Source organism: Microcaecilia unicolor, chromosome 8, assembly GCF_901765095.1.
Source record: "Microcaecilia unicolor chromosome 8, aMicUni1.1, whole genome shotgun sequence".
NCBI classification, from domain to species: Eukaryota; Metazoa; Chordata; class Amphibia; order Gymnophiona; family Siphonopidae; genus Microcaecilia; species Microcaecilia unicolor.
Window position 1 is genome coordinate 151,030,998 of NC_044038.1, and position 16,566 is coordinate 151,047,563.

General features: G+C 47.9%; 1 protein-coding gene across 4 annotated transcripts in view; it reads left to right on the plus strand.

Annotated features, from left to right (window-relative positions):
* Nucleotides 1–793: 793 nt before the first annotated feature.
* The window catches only part of CANX (calnexin), a 193,059-nt gene continuing 177,286 nt past the window's right edge, over nucleotides 794–16,566 (plus strand). For 2 of the 4 annotated variants that reach the window (XM_030211265.1, XM_030211269.1), the window contains exons 1-2: nucleotides 794–901; nucleotides 13,174–13,365. In XM_030211265.1, the coding sequence (XP_030067125.1) occupies nucleotides 13,177–13,365 (189 nt within the window). In that variant the 5' untranslated portion in view covers nucleotides 794–901; nucleotides 13,174–13,176. Of the gene's footprint in view, nucleotides 981–13,173; nucleotides 13,366–16,566 lie in introns of all 4 variants that reach the window. The other 2 variants (XM_030211266.1, XM_030211267.1) reach the window with 2 other exon arrangements.

Consider the following 16,566-nt stretch of genomic DNA (forward strand, 5'->3'; position numbering starts at 1 on the left):
GCTGTGGGCATGCTTTGTGTTTTTGTTTTGTTGCCTGTATTTTGGCTGTCGGCCAACTTGCTGTTTGTATAAATAAAGGTTTAAAAATGCGTTCTAAGAAGACCTTTAAACTTAAAACCATAAGAAAAAGACAATGCAAGTTTAAAATCTGTGCTCTCCTGTAAATGCCACAACAGCATCCACTCCTTGGAGAGCTCAAGTGATGCGCGGTCAAAGCGTTTGTGATAGTGCGAGTTCAGAATAGCACTATACTATAAACATTTCCAGCCCAAAAGTAAACGTCATCTGGTCAATGTCACGACCTGACGTGTTAACGCATTTTTTTCCTTTACCGTCACTGCCCCTTTAAAATAACCCTTCCTACGTCTCGCCTCGTAGTAGACCTTATTTATTTATTTATTGCATTTGTATCCCACATTTTCCCACCTTTTTGCGGGCTCAGTGTGGCTTACAATAAGATATGAATAATGGAAATACATTTGTTACAACTTGGTTATGGTTGGATTATATTGTACAGAGTTTATGAGACCTGAGTCTACGTTGCCCCTCCACACAGAAGTCCTCTTAATCACACTGGCCAATCGCCACTACTACTTCCTCCACACTAGTCAGCAAATCGAAGCGCTCCACGAAGGCAGCCCGGCAGGGCGGGCTTTTGAAGGTTTAACTGTCACCGCTGCTTACAATAGAGTGGCTCGACCAGGAGGAAACGTCCACATTGCCTACACTATCAGCCAACCGCGAGCAAGAAGGAAAGGAGGGGCTTGGTAAGCACGTTATAGATTAATGATTGATTGTGACGGACGCGCACGGCGTACCTCCTTTCATTGGACACGTGACGGAGGTGAGCCGTTGGTGCTGTTTGCTGCGGCGGGATGCAGGGTGGCGGAAGGTAGTTTAGGTGAGCTTTCATCCAGAGGTGAGACTATCGGTTGCGGCCGCACCGGGGAGGGAGTGAATGAGAGGTCACTGGGAGTTCGGTAAGAAGCTAGTAGGCCGCTCTCATGTTGGGGCCTAGCTTGGTGCTGGAAGCCGGCACTTTGCAGGCCTCGCTGCAGAGGGAAAAGGGGAATGAAACTTGATATACCGCTTTTCTGTGGTATTTTGCAACTACATTCAAAGCGGTTTACATATATTCAGGTACTTATTTTGTACCTGGGGCAATGGAGGGTTAAGTGACTTGCCCAGAGTCACAAGGAGCTGCAGTGGGAATTGAACCCAGTTCCCCAGAAGAAGCTGCTGGCAGTATGGGGAAGGGAGAGGGGTCGGTGGCTTCAGTGTGAATGTGTCAATGTTTGTGGGTGCCCGTATAGTGTTTTTGGGTAAGAAGGAAGCATAGAGTGCTTTTTCTGCCCGGGTTGTGAGTGTGGAAGGAGGCTGGTAGGAAGTCTGGCAGCTTCCATTCAGTGGTGGTTTAACCTTTTCACGTACGACAATATAGAGGACTAGAAAATAAATCAGAGGATTGATTAAGGAAGTGGAATGAATGTAATTTTGCTTTGTTTTGTTTTCTGACACTTTTAAAATTGTGCAGTAATGTGCTTGGTAATCGCCTTCTGTAAAGAAATAAATAAAAATGGGAACCCTTCCCTCAGTAATTAAGAATATGAAAGGTACGATGCTAGATCAGACCAAAGGTCTAGCAAGCAAGCCCAGCATCCTGTCTCCCACAGTAGTCAAGCCGGATCTCTAGGAAGTATTTACGAATTCCATAGAATAGATCCGGGATAGTTTTTGTTTGGTTTTTATCCTCTCAGGGATGACCCATAGCAATTTGATGCGTTCTTTGAAAATAGTTGGCTTTTCCTTTAGGAATCTGCACTAATCGCTTTCCATATCCAGTTACATATGATCTTTTCATACTCGGAAATATATATATTCCACAAACTGATTGTTCACTGAGTAAGTTAAACATCTTGGTTTGCTTCCTAGTTATTATAGTTTGGAGACATAAATGTGAACATCTATAGGAAAAGAACGAAAGTAGGAAGGAGTGGCTAAATTTTCATGTCATAAATTCATAGCTGTCTGCAGAGTTTGCATGTTAACCAAAATTTTTTCATACAAAAAGATGGAGTTTGGACTGTTGTATTACAAATTGAGTCTAGCAGAATTAAAACCTAACATTTTGTTCTGGTGTGTACTTAGTCTCCTTTTCCCAGAGATAGTCACAACCATTCACTGTTTTTCCATTTGGGCTATGATATAGCTTTATAAATAGAGCTTTATAAAATAATGTCTCATCTCATTGATTTAAGTGAAAACCAGGTCTATTGAATCTAGGGGGCTTTCATATTAGATCAGATTTATGGTTTTCTTTTTTAGGGGTGGGGTGTGAGGGATGGCAAACAAAGCACAGGCTGCTCCACAGAGATACTGAGGCCCAGATGCACTAAACTTCAATGACCCTATAACGACCCTGTAACGATGAAATTTTGAACTGTCGCATGCACTAAAGGGCATTGTCCGACGACGCTAGCAGCTAATGAAAATGGAATGCAAACGAGTCACTTCCAATTCAAACGTGAACAATTTGCAATGCACTAACCAATACCAACGATTATACGAATCACTTACCGTCTGAAATTTAACGTGAGCTCAGACCTGTCGTTAAGGCCTGATCTGTCATCTCCCCGCTTCTCCCTGCACCTTAAATTCCATGCTGGCATGTTGAAAAAACAAATAAAAACACAAAACGTGGCTCCCCGCTTCCCTCTGCATAAAAACAAATGGAAAGAAAATAAAATAAAAAAAGGGAGGGGGCAAAGGCGCTTGTCAAGAGCGTCCTTCACGGACGTCCTTGCCCCCGCCCCGCCTCACCCGAGTTTGCCACTGCTCCCCGCTTCCCCCCTGCATCAAACCAAATTCAAATAAAAATAAACTTCTAAGCCCAGATTTTAGAAACTTTAATGCTGCCCCGGCATCCCTCCCTTCCTCTGTTTTCCAGAGCCGCCCCCCCTGAGATCGTCGCCTCCGCTCCCACCCATGCCACCGGGCCCCCCCCCCCTTCCTACGGGCCCGCGCAGCACCTCTCACCTCTCTGTGAAGGCGCTGCACGGGCAAGAAGAACAGCACAGCTGATGCCTCTTCCCGTCTCTCCTTCGCTCCTGGGCCCGCCCCCCGTCTGACGTAAGGGTTACTTACGTCAGACGGGGGTGGGCCCAGGAGCGAAGGAGAGACGCGAAGACTGAAGAGGCATCAGCTGTGCTGTTCTTGCCCGTGCAGCGCCTTCACAGAGAGGTGAGAGGCGCTGCGCTGCAACCTCCAGGAACCTCCAGGCTATTGACCCCTCCACCTTATCATCTACTATCTCTAATCTCCTCCCCTCCATCACGTCCATCCGCAACTGTCGACAAGCGGTCTCCGCTTAATACGCGCTCTCTCCTCTGCATTGGATACCCTCGCACCTTCAATCTCCCGTCCCACAAAACGCACCAGTCCCCCAGCCCTGCTGACTCCTTGCATCCGTCACCTCGCTCCTGCACTCGATCCGCTGAGCGCCTCTGAGGAAATCTCGTACCCTTTCAGACTTCCTCCACTACAAATTCATGCTATCCTCCCTCCACTCCTCCCTATTCTGTGCAAAACGGACTATTACACCCAATTGACCAATTCTCTCAGCTCCAACCCTCGTCGTCTCTTCACCACCCTTAACTCCCTCCTAAAAGTGCCCCCCGCTCCTACTCCCCCCCTCTCTCTCTCCTCAATCACTGGCCGACTATTTTCGCAGACAAAGTGCAAAAGATCAACCTTGAGTTCACGACCAAGCCACCACCTCCTCTTCACCCTCTAACCCTCTCCCCCATCCAACCTACCCAGGTCTCTTCTCCTCCTTCCCTGAGATCACCGAGGATGAAACTTCCCGCCTTCTTTCCTCCTCGAAATGCACCACCTGTTCCTCTGATACCCATCCCCACCAACCTCCTCAACACCATCTCCCATAACCGTCACCCCCGCCATCTGTCGCATCCTCAACCTCTCTCTCTCCACCGCAACTGTCCCAGACACCTTCAAGCACGCCGTTGTCACACCTCTCCTCAAAAAAACCTTCACTTGACCCTACCTGCCCCCTCCAACTACCGCCCCATTCTCTTTTACCCTTCCTGATTTTCTCTCATCTCACGCCATCCTCGATCCACTTCAATCCGTTTTCGCCCTCTGCACTCGACTGAAAATGGCACTCTCTAAAGTTTGCAATGACCTGCTCCTGGCCAAATCCAGAGGTCACTACTCCATCCTCATCCTCCTCGATCTTTCCGCCGCGTTTGAACACTGTCAGTCATGACTTACTTCTTGCCACGCTGTCCTCTTTGGGTTCCAAGGCCCTGTCGTCTCATGGTTCTCTTCTTATCTCTCCCACCGCAACCTTCAGGGTACACCTCCCATGGATCTTCCTCCACTCCCATCCCACTATCTGTTGGAGTTCCCCAGGGTTCTGTCCTTGGACCCCTTCTCTTCTCAATCTACACCTCTTCCCTGGGCTCGCTGATCTCGTCTCATGGTTTTCAGTATCATCTTTATGCTGATGACACCCAGCTATACCTCTCCACACCTGACATCACTGCGGAGACTCAGGCCAAGGTATCGGCCTGTTTATCCGACATTGCGGCATGGATGTCCAACTGCCACCTGAAGCTGAACATGTCCTAGACCGAGCTCCTTGTCTTTCCTCCTAAAACCACTTTTCCTCCACTCTCTTTCTCTGTTGATAACACCCTCATCCTCCCCGTCCCATCTGCCCGCAACCTCGGAGTCACCTTCGACTCCTCCCTCTCCTTCTCTGCGCATATCCAACAGACTGCCAAGACCTGTCGCTTCTTCCTCCTCAATATCAGCAAAATTCGCCCTTTCCTCTCTGAGCATACCACCAGAACTCTCGTCCACGCTCTCATTACCTGTCGCCTCGATTACTGCAACTTACTCCTCACCGGCCTCCCACTCTGCCATCTATCCCCCCTTCAATCCGTTCAGAACGCTGCTGCACGTCTTATATTCCGCCAAAACCGTTATACTCCCACCACCCCTCTCCTCAAATCACTTCATTGGCTTCCGATCAGATATCGCATACAATTCAAGCTCCTCCTCCTTACCTACAAATGCACTCGGGCCGCGGCTTCTCACTACCTCTCCACCCTCATCTCCCCCTATGTTCTCGCCCGCAACCTCCGCTCACAGGACAAAGCCCTTCTCTCAGTACCCTTCTCCACTACTGCCAACTCCAGGCTCCGCTCATTCTGCCTTGCCTCACCCTATGCCTGGAATAATCTTCCTTTACCCATACGCCAGGCCCCCTCCCTACCCATCTTCAAATCTCTGCTTAAAACTCACCTCTTCAATGCTGCCTTCGGCGCCTAACCGCTCGAGAAATATAAAATACCCCAATCTAACCACCCTATCAGATTAACTGTTCACTCGTCCTCTAGATTGTTCACTTGTCCTTAGTTTGTTCTCTTGTCTTTTAGATTGTAAGCTCTTTGAGCAGGGACTGTCCTTCTATGTTTGAATTGTACAGCGCTGCGTAACCCTAGTAGCGCTTTAGAAATGATTGTTGTTGTTGAGGGGGGCGGAGAATGGTGGGAGGCGGAGCTGGGAAACAGAGGAAGGGAGGGGTGCCGGGGCAGCATTACAAGTTTCTAAAATCTGGGCTTAAAAGTTTTTTATTTTTATTTAGAATTTGGTTTTGAAGCAGGGGGGAAGCGGGGAGCAGTGGCAAACTCGGGTGAAGTGGGGCGGGGGCAAGGACGTCGTGAAGGACGCTCCTAATGAGCACCTTTGCCCCCTCCCGAAACACGCGTGTTTGTGGTTTTTTTTTTTTTTTTGTAGTGTTGACATTTGTGGCATGCGCAGAGCAGCCAGCATAACGCTTGGCTGCTCTGTGCATGCTTTAGGGGCCGATTACGGACGGGGATTACACAGGTTTGATGCATTGTACTTTACAGTACCACACCGAACTTGAGACTTGTTTTTTTGGAGCATTCTTCGTTTTTTAAAATTCGTTAGGGACTTTAACGTTTTAGATTTTTTAACGTTTGGTTGATGCATCTGGGCCTGAGAGTTCCACACCTTTCGAATCTGAGTAAAGGAGGTATTGAACAGATAAATAGTAAATATATGTAAATGAAGGCAGATGACCTGCATTGTCCATCCAGTCTGCCCAACAGTTGCATTCATTATCAATTGTTATTGAATCAATAGTACAACAACATTTTATTTGCTAAGTTCCACTTTACAATGTCTTCCACTCCCCCACTGAGATATACAGGACTCGCACTGGATTGACTGCTGTTGCAAACAGGATGCTGGACTTGATGGACCTTTAGTTTGTCCAGTATGGCAACGCTTATGTTTCTTGTATGGCAATACAGAAGTCTGTCCAGAGTCCAGGTAGAAGACTAATCTAGCAGATCCTCTGGATATCCAAGCACTACCTTGAATGGACCGGTTCTGTTTTGACTGCTGCTGCTTTCAGGATTAGTCTCTGCTGGGTTTTGCCCCTATGATGCAACATAGCCTTCCGGTTTCAGCACGGAGGCTTGCCAAAACAGCAGCCCTCTGTTAGGGTTGTACTTGGTTGGTCCCGGAGTACAAGGAGGATCCAGGGGACTCCCAACAAATGCCAAATAGCGATCCACATTACCAGGCTGGTCCACCCCGTCTGTTCCAGTCGGAGGACGTCTTCAGGCGTTTCTGGACGTGGGCACGACCACTACGGATCGGTGGGCGCCATCCACCCGATTGCTTCTTCCTTCTTAAGGTATTCTTGTCGGGGGGGGGGGGGGGGCTGCAAGAACAGTTTAGAGAAGGGGTACGGTTGGCACTTTGAGCCATTGCTCCTTTTCCTCCTTCTGAATGTCACCAAGTTTGGTACTCCATCTACTTTGTGGTTCAAAGGAGGAGGTACCATGCATCTAATTTTGGATCTCAAGGGGCTCAAGTGCCTTCGGGTTTCCCATTTTCAGATGGAAACTCTGCAGTAGGTGATAGCATCTATTCGGGCAACGGAGTTTCTCACTGCTCTCGACCTAAAAGTGGCATACTTTCACATTGCTGTCTGGGCGCCGCATCAGCAGTTCCTCCACTTTGCAGTTTTGGGCCGGCACTTCCAATTCTGGGCCATGCCTTTCGATTTGGCCATGACACCAATGACTTTCTCAAAGTCATGGTGGTGGTGTCTGCCTTTTTGAGGTGGCAGGAGATCTGAGTTCACCCATACCTGGATGACTGGCTCAACAGGGCGTCTTCTTAGAACATAGTGACAGCGACCTCAGTGGTCATTCGGCTTTCTCTCCAATCCTTGGATTGGATGATCAATTTTTTAGAAGAACAGGCTGGCCCGTTGCAGCGGCAGGGAATATCTGGGAGTTTGATTGATACGCAGAGAGTCCAGGTCTTTCTGCCAGAGATGCAGTGCACGAAATTGATACTCGATTGCTCCTCCATGAGCCCCGGGCCTGGGATTATGCCCATATTCTTGGATCCATGATGGCTGGCCGATGGCTCATATGCGGCTGCTAGTCTCCGGTTTCCCAAGAGTACTGTGTCCAGCTTTCTTGTATACTGGCTTCCAGATGGATTATACATTGGTGGTTGGTTCACCGGACTCTGAGGCTAGGGGAGCTGTTCCCTATTGTCCATTGGGAGGTGGTAACCATGGAAGCTAGTTTTTTCAGGTTGGGGCTTCATTGCAGGGGCCACCTGTCCCAGGGCTCTTGGTCTCCAGTGGAGGCGTTGTGACCCATCAGTTGCTTGGAGCTTTTGGCAGTCTGCAGAGCACTGGTTACCTTTGCTGTGATCGGCAAATTTCCAGTGTGGGTTTTCTCCGACAATGTGATGGCAGTGGCCTACATCAAGTGAGTGTGGGGGGGGGGGGGGACTCACAACTGGTGGTGGAAGCCGGCTTGCTGATGTCCCTGGCAGAGAGGTATCTGATCTGCCTCTTAGCTGCTCACATTATGGGGTCCCTGAACATAGACTGACTTTCTTAGCCGGTACGCTCTGGATCCCAGTGAGTGAGAGTTGTCGGAGGTGTTTTCAGCTCGTGGTGCACTGTTGGGTCTTCTGCCCCTGGATCTCATGGCGACGAGCAAATGCCAAAGTCCCACTTTTTTCCAGCTGCCAACGGGAGCAGGACACTCTGGGCCTAGATGCCCTTCTGCAGGCTTGGCTGAGTGAGGTGCTGCTGTAGGTTTCCCCCCCCCCCCCCCCCCCCCCCCCCCCCCCCCCTGGAGTGGCGGTCTATTGGGACCAAGTGATTCTTGTGGCCCTGGACAGATGTGGTCCCCATGGTATGCAGATCTGGTGCAGCTGCTGGCGGGTTCCTCAGGCTTGGGGTCTTCTACAACAGTGTCCATTATTCACGGAGGATCCCTCCCCCTTTGGTCTTGTGGCCTGGCCCTTGAGCAGGCTCGGCTGAGGAAGGGTTATTCAGACTGTCATTGTAGTCTTACTTTAGGCTTGGAAGTGTTCTACTTCCTCGGTGTATGCCCACATTTGGCGCACTTTTGAGGGCTGGTGTGCTGAAAGAGGCTTGGATCTTTTTTTCTTCATCTGAGGGCCACATCCTGGCATTCGGTCTAGGGTACACAAGGGTCTGGTTTTGGGGCTCTTTGAAGGTGTAGGTGGCAGCTTTGGCATATTTCCGAGGCTGCTTGTAGGGCTTGTGTTTTGCGGTTCACCCAAACATTTGTTTCCTGAAGGTTGTAAGTCTGCTTCTCCTGTCGATCCTTTTCTCCAGTTTTAGGAAACAGTGATTTTGCTTCAGACCTTCTACCTAAGGTAGTGTTAGCTCTCTATGTTGATCAGTGGAGCTTCCTTCTGCTGGGAGAATGTAGGGGCTCAGTTTGCCTCTTTGTGTCTTCTGGATGTTCATAGGGCGCTTACGGTTATTTCAAAGTCACAAATTACTTTTGTCGTTTGGATAGGCCTTTTGTCCTCTTTGGCAAGCAAATGCTGGGCTTCATGGCACCCAAGGCATCTATTGCTCAGTGGTTGAAGGAGGCCATGTTTGGGGAGTCTGTTCTGCATGCAACAGGGCCTTGATCTCGACCTTGTGGGGATAGCTTTTGAATATCTCACACATCCTGGAATAGTGGGAAGTAATGTAATAGAAGGATGTGAAAATTTTCTTTCCATTAGTTCTTTACACTATTCTTGGAGCCCACCTGTGGTTCAAGTTCTTATTTGGCAGTCCTGTGCACTTCCTTTTGGTGACATTCTTCCATGGGCCATGCCTTCGGGTTGGTCTGGTTATGGTTTATGTTGCTGAACAAGTTTCTGGTCTGGTTTTCTTTTTCTACTGCTTGATGACTTGTACTGAAGAACTGGGCTGTTGGGGATCTGTATAGTGGAGCTCAGTTCTGTATTCTCTATCTCCACCTGCCGGTCAATGGACATGACTATCTCACCCGTCCTGGAATAGTGTGAAGAGCTAACAGAAAATTCAGGTAAGACTTTTTCTCCTTATGTCCTCTAGTTTTACTGCTTCTCTGTCTCTGGAAAAGATCTGTTTGTAGATTAATACCATACAAGTATTTAAACATCTGTTTCATATCTCCTCTATCCCTTCTTTTCTCTAGCTTATACATATTTAGGTTTTCGCATCTCTTCTCATACATCTCGTAGTGCAATCATATCATTTTTATTGACTTCCTGTGGACTGCTTCGTCATCTTTTGATAAGGCCTCCAGAATTGAACGCGGTATTCCAAGTGGGGCCTCTCCAATGACTTGTGCAAGGGTGTTAACACCTCCCTTTTTCTGATGGTGATTCCTATGCAGACCAGCACCCTTCTGGTTATTGCCACCGCTTTGTCATGTTGCTTCACAGCTTTGAGATCCTTAGACAGCATCACCCCAAGGTCCCTCTTCTGGCCACCTAGCAAATACAGCTCCTTTAGTTCTTGTTTTTTTTTTTTTTATTCCCCAAGTGAATCACTCTGTGCTTTTTTTTTTTTTTTTTTTTAACTGTCAAACATTAGACCATTCTTATGTTTTCTCTTCTCTTGTTTTCTATTCCCTCTGGTGTGTCCAATCTGCAAAAAGGCGCACATTTACTTCAGTGATAATTAGTCATCTGGACCGGTGTGGCAGGACTCAAGGAAAGGAAATCAACAGATAAGTCTAAATTTCTCCTTATATTTTATAAGCACCCAAAATAAAAAGACCTACTTGCATTGTTAACAAATTGTTGCATGGAGCACACAGAATTCCCTTTCATAGGTCACTGACTCTATGGCTTTTGTACTTTTTTAAAGTTTCCACTTTATGGAGATAATTATGGAATTTGACTATCACTAGGCATGACGTGGGCTTACCCATATTTCTCTGACTTATGCAGTGTGCTCTTTCCGCCTTTGCTGGACCCATAGTGGCGTTCAGGTGTAAAGCTTTCTCCAACCAACTCCCATTTCGGTAAGCAAATTTTGATCAGATATGGTCTCGGAAATACCAAAGAAACGTAAGTTACCCCATCTGGACCGATTTTTTTTTTTTTTTTTTTAGGTCCTCCAGCTTAGTCTCATGAGCGCGAACAGTGTTTTGAAGTTGTTGCAGGGTGACCACGGATGTGTGCGCACTGTCCTTGAGCCCAGATACTCGCGTTTCCAATTCTGTTGTGCACCAAGTGTCAATCAGAAGAGTTTCTAAATTGTTAATTTGGTATGAAAGTACCTTCCACTTAGTGCTTGCTGTACCTCTCGCTGCAGTTCTGAGGGGGCCTTCTTTGTAAATTGAGAAACAGCCCCCAATGCAGGAGTCGCCATTTTGTCTTTTGGCTGCTGTTTCCCTTTGTCACAGTCTTTTTTTTTTTTTTTTTTTTTGCAGAATTCGTAGGCATCTGGTCTCCCAGGCGTTCTAAAAAATCTGTCCCAATTGATCAGTTTGACTTAAATGTGACAGTAATTTTCGAAGGGAGCCCTGGAGCAGGTTAGACAAACATCCTCCCATATTACAGCATCACGGGATCCCTTAATAGAATATTTTTATACAGATAGGGTGGTGGTAAGACATTTCCATGGGTAGTAAAGTGAGTTCACATTAGTGAAAGGGACTTCAATTAAATTATACCAACATACTCCTTGCTTGAATGTTGCTATGGTCCAACACAAGATGGGAAAAAAGAGTATTGATAAAGTTAACAGCTATAGTTCTTTAGGTTAATTTTATGGTTATTAGTCGATTCTCTTTGTGGGTTTTTTGAATGCACTCTTTTATGTAGCCAGGAGTGGACGTGTGTTTGGAGAGGCCAACCTTTTAGAAAACATGAAAAGTTCACCCCTCCCCCCTCCTTTTCTGGAATGTTGTCTTTTTTTTGGCTAACTTTTGCTTTTAGTTTTAAACCAGTTAGCCTCTGAGGTGTCACTGTCATTTTTACAACTGCTAATTCCTTGTCATCAAGCAGATGAAGCCATTACGTATGGGTTGTGTCCATCAACCAGCAGGGGGAGATAGAGAGCACTCAACTTTTCACAGTGCCTCATGGCCAGCTAGCTCCACTGCCTCTTCAGTATTCTCTATCTCCCCAAGCAGGGTGGCTGCAGCTTCTTCGAGCTCCATCAAAAATCTGCCTGGGGGTGGCTCCTGGCTTGCCAGTTGTTAGCCGGGGTGTTAGAGGCTATAGCAGCTTCAATTTGAAGGCACATAGGTCAGCCCTTTCCCTGCCTTACCCATGCCCCCTTGGATGTGGACATATTAGCTTGCTTTTCCCTGTCCTTTCCCACTCAGTGGATGCAGGCACATTGGTTCGCCTTTCCCTGCCTTTCCTACTTTTCTGAGCCTCTGGAGTGTTTTTATTTACCTCTTTTGCCTCTGCTTTCCTCACAGCGTAAAAATAAAATAATAATAATAATTAAAGTCGTGTTGCGCTTTAGCGCAGCGATCTTGGAAAAGAGGTTTTTTTCTTGAGATTCTTCTGTGATACTCGGTCTAGTGAGGTAAGAGTGTTTTCTGACTCCTCCGGGGTGGGCCCGCGATCGGGACGTTTTTGGCGCGAACCGCCATTTTTTTATTTTACCGCCGTTTTCGGCGATGGCTGCGGAGATTGTAAAGCGCTGTTCTAAATGTGGCAAGCGCAAATCAGCAGCGGGGCTCTAATTCGTGTTGTACAGACGGTAGAGCCGGCCCGAGCATGGCGAGTGGCGATCTTTCGTGCTCTGAGCTGGCAGCGGACGCCATTTTGGATTTTCCACATGGCGCAGCCTCCGTTGCGACGGAGAGCCCTGAATCCGGGGGGGTTTGCCATACTGCTTTGGAAGCTTCAAATACTGAAGAGGCAGTGGAGCTAGCTGGCCATGAGGCACTGTGAAAAGTTGTGCTCTCTATCTCCCCCTGCTGGTTGATGGACACAACCCATACGTAATGGCTTCATCTGCTATGACTAAAGGAAAGAAAATTATCATGGCAAGAACCTAATTTTCCCTTTGGCTTCCCCTCTGAAAGTGTATGTGTGAAATTTAAATTGAAATGGAATTGATGCACAAAAGATGATCACATAATCACTGTAGGAAAGGCTAAAGCGGCTAGGGCTCTTCAGCTTGGAGAAAAGGCGGCTGAGGAGAGATATGAGAGGCATATAAAATGAGTGGAGTGGAACAGATAGATGTGGAGCGTCTGTTGATGCTTTCCAAAAATACTAGGACAAGGGGGCATGCGATGAAGCTGGAGTGCAGTAAGTTTAAAACAAATAAGAGAGAATTTTTGTTCACTCAACATGTAATTAAACTCTGGAATTCATTGCCAGAGAATGTGGTAAAGGTGGTTAGCTTAGTGGAGTTTAAAAAAGGTTTGGACGGCTTCCTAAAGGAAAAGTCCATAGACCGTTATTAAATGAACTTGGGGAAAATCCACTATTTCTGGTATAAGCAGTATAAAATGTTTTGTACATTTTTGGGATCGGCCACTGTTGGAAACAGGATACTGGGCTCGATGGACCTTTGGTCTTTCCCAGTATGGCAATACTTATGTACTTACGTAGTTCATGAAATGGCTTATGGAGGTATGTCCTTAATAGTTCAAATTTGACTAGCACTTTGCAGCTGGGCAAACTAAACCTTTTTTTTTTATCCTCTGAATAGTGGCTGTTCCTTTTCAGTTCAGAAATTGTCACCTAGGTAACTGTAATAGGACTTAGGCTTTAAAGTCCTAGATTTCAATTTTCTCTCTCCTGCTTTGTCTGTAGAAAATGGAATTGAAGTGGCTGTTGTGCTTTACCTTGCTGGTGCTCGGGTTGATAACTGTTCAAGCACACATGGATGAGGAGGATGATCACGATCCTGATGCTGATGTGATTGATGAGGATGATGACCTGGAAGATGGTTTTGAGGAAACAGAGTCCAAAACTGAAGCCAGCACCCCTTCCCCACCTCCAAAGGTATGACCTCTTTAATTATCAATGTGATGAGAATTTCTTAGTAAGAGAAACCATATAATTAATTTAATTCTCAGAGAACAAGCAGGCCTATCTGTTCTCACAAGTGGGGTGACACTGACCCACGTTGCCTGGTCCAGGACTTACGATTATCATAAGTAGAGCTTTGTGGAGCTTGAAACATGCTCCACCGCACATACGCGAATGCCTTCCTGCCTGCCGCGAGAGTGTAGTCTCCTCTGTTCTTTTTCTATCATGGTGAGGAGAAGGTATGTGTTTTACCGTCTCCTCGCTTTGCTCAGTCCAAAGAGCTTTTTATGTGTCTTTCGGTGATTTTTTTTTTTGGTCCTTTTTTTTGTGTTCCTATTTGTGGAACCCCCGTTTTTTTTTGCCCTTTCCTTCTAGTTCGATTTTTGCCCGGTTTTAAGTTTCCTTTTCTTTTCCGTTGTCAGGCCATTTTAGGCCTTGACTTCAGCCGGGATTTTTCCCTTCCTTTTTGCCGTGCCTTGCCCCTTTTTCAGGCACCATCGCTTTGTTTAATTTAGCGGAGGAAGTTTTTTCCTTTCATGTCCACGAAGGTTCCCAGTGGCTTTAACGGCTGCAATTGGGTTATCTCTGGAAAAGACACCCATTTTTTGTGTCTTCAGTGTCTTGGCGCCCAACCATAGCCTGACTGTGCCTTCGTATGAAGAAGAGGACCCAGGTTTCCAGAAAGGCTTAATGAGAGAGGATTTTTGGATCAGAGTTCAGTGCATCGAGGTCGGCGGCATTGGCATTGATGTCGAGCATTGCACCGGCATCAGGAGCATTGGTAAATCATGGCTGCTGTTAAGACCCTTGGACACTGGATTCGACATTGTCCTTGTCGGCACTGAGGAGCCTCTATGACAAGCTTTGGGCAAAGGCCAAGGAAAATCGAAGGGTTCGGCACCCAAGAAGTGTTGCGCAGGGAGGACTACTCCCCCTCCATATAGGAGGTGCTGATGCGTCGGTCTCTCAGCCAGCTCTAGCGTCAATCTTGGCAGTTCTGCAACCCGCGCTGCCACCGACACCCCAGACTTTCTTGGTGTCAGCCCTTGATGAGTGCATCTGATCCTTGCTCCCTGAGCAGCTGGATGGCCTTTTGCAACGGTCTACATCGGGGGTGCTTGCGCCTGCCCTGACTCCTGTTGCGGCCCCACTTGGCTCTCAGCCTGCAGTGCGGCTCTAGTGCCAATTTCCACCTAAACTGACACACCCTCGATGTTGGTGGAGGAAACTTTGCTGGAGTCGAGGTGGGAGCCAACTTGATGCTATTTCTTGAGGACATGGCTCCTCCATGTCGAGGCAGGTTTGGTCTTGACACTCCCAACAGGAGGTATTGTCTGACATCAGAGGAGTACTCGTGGGATTCAGAGGAGGATCCAAAGTACTTTTCCTCAGCTGAGTCTTAAGAATTCCCTCTGAACCCTCTCCTCCATCTGAAAGGAGAGTCTCTTACTGAGAGCCTTTCATGTCCTTTCGTCAAGGAAATGGCTGATTCCATTCCATTTCCTTTGGAAGTGGAGGACAGGCTCAAGGCCAAGATGCTTGAGGTCCTGAACTACATATCTGCTAGGGAGGCTGTGACTGTCCCTCTCCGCAAGGTCCTCCAGGAAGTGCTCGATAGGAATTGAGTCCCTCTGTCGGTCCCTGTCATGCTTAAGATCGATGCCATGTACCAGATCCACAGTACACCTGGTTTTGATAAGCCTCACTTGCTTCACAATTCCATGGTGGTGTAATCCATTCTGAAGCTCCAGGAGTTCCAGGGACTATGCCTCAGTGCCCCCAAGTAGAGATGCTAGAACCCTGAAGTCTTTTGGGAGAAAGATGATCCAGGCTTCAATGCTCCTCTTCCAAATACAATTGTACTAACTCTTCAAGAGTGTGTACTTGTGAAACTTGGTGTACAAGTTGTTGGGACCTGTCTGAGGCGCTCTCTCTGTAGCAGGCCAAGTCACTTCGCCAGTTGGTCAAGCAACAGAAGGCACGTCAAAAGGTCTTGGCCAGGAGCATGACACTTTTGATGTGGCATACAGGATCTCTGTCCAGAGTATAGCAGTGCACACAGACTCTCATGGCTGCATGTTTCTGACTTAGAACATTCTGTTCAGCAGAGGTTGGCGGATGCCCCTTTCTGGGGGGATAACGTTTTTGAAGAGAAGGTTGAGGAGGTCGAAGACCAAATTAAAACTTCCATATCATCATAGCTGATCAATCCATAGACTGGTGGGTTGTGTCCATCTACCAGCAGGTGGAGATAGAGAGCAATCCTTTTGCCTCCCTATATGTGGTCATGTGCTGCCGGAAACTCCTCAGTGTGTTCTCTATCTCAGCAGGTGGTGGTCTCACACAGCAGCAGCTCTGGCTAGGCCTCCAAGCCTAATTTTTAGGTTTTGTTGAGTGCCTGGGGTTGAGGGCTCTTCTTGAGCAAGTGCAAACCTGGTGGTGCCAGGTCCCTCCTTTTCTCCCCCCTCCCGCTGGCTCCGTTTAAAAAAAAAATTTTTTTGGACGTCCTTAAGGGCGTTTATTTCGACGTTTATTGCAGCTACTCACTGGGACACCAGGTCGTTAAGCTTGGAGCGGAAAGCAGGTAATTTTACCTTTTTGTAGCGGGCAGGGGGTTCCCCGATTGATCTCCACGTGGCTGATGGCGTCGGAGGGTGAGGGCGCAAAGAATCGCTCCCCGGACCGCGTGTGCGCGTCTAGCGGGGATGCGAGGGTTTTAAAGTCTGATTCGCCCTTTGTTGGGTGTTAGTTTGGAGGCCGGTCAGTGTCCCGGTTCTTCCTCCGGTGCGGCGGTTTTTTCCCGCCATAAACAGGCCCATCCCCCGCTGCTTCGCCTCCGCCATCTTGGCCGGCCACGCTGCTCGGACGGCTTTCTTCTTGGGCCGCCCTTGAGGTGGGAGACGTTAATGCCATGGCCGCCCTTCATTTGGGCGACGGCAGAAAAGCGGGCTAAAGTTAAGCGCCGTTCTTCCCGTGCGGCTCCTTCGCGGAGTGTCGCGCCCGGACGCCATCCTGGATGCGCAGCATGTTGCTCCCCCGCTCTTGCGAGCGCCGGTTGAGGGTTGCGTCTAGGGCTGTGGCCCAGGCTGCTGAAGTGCACAGTCTGGGGGGTTTCTCCCCGAGTTTATTTTGCTGCTGCATCAGGCCTTCCTTATGCAAAACGCTGCCCCTTGC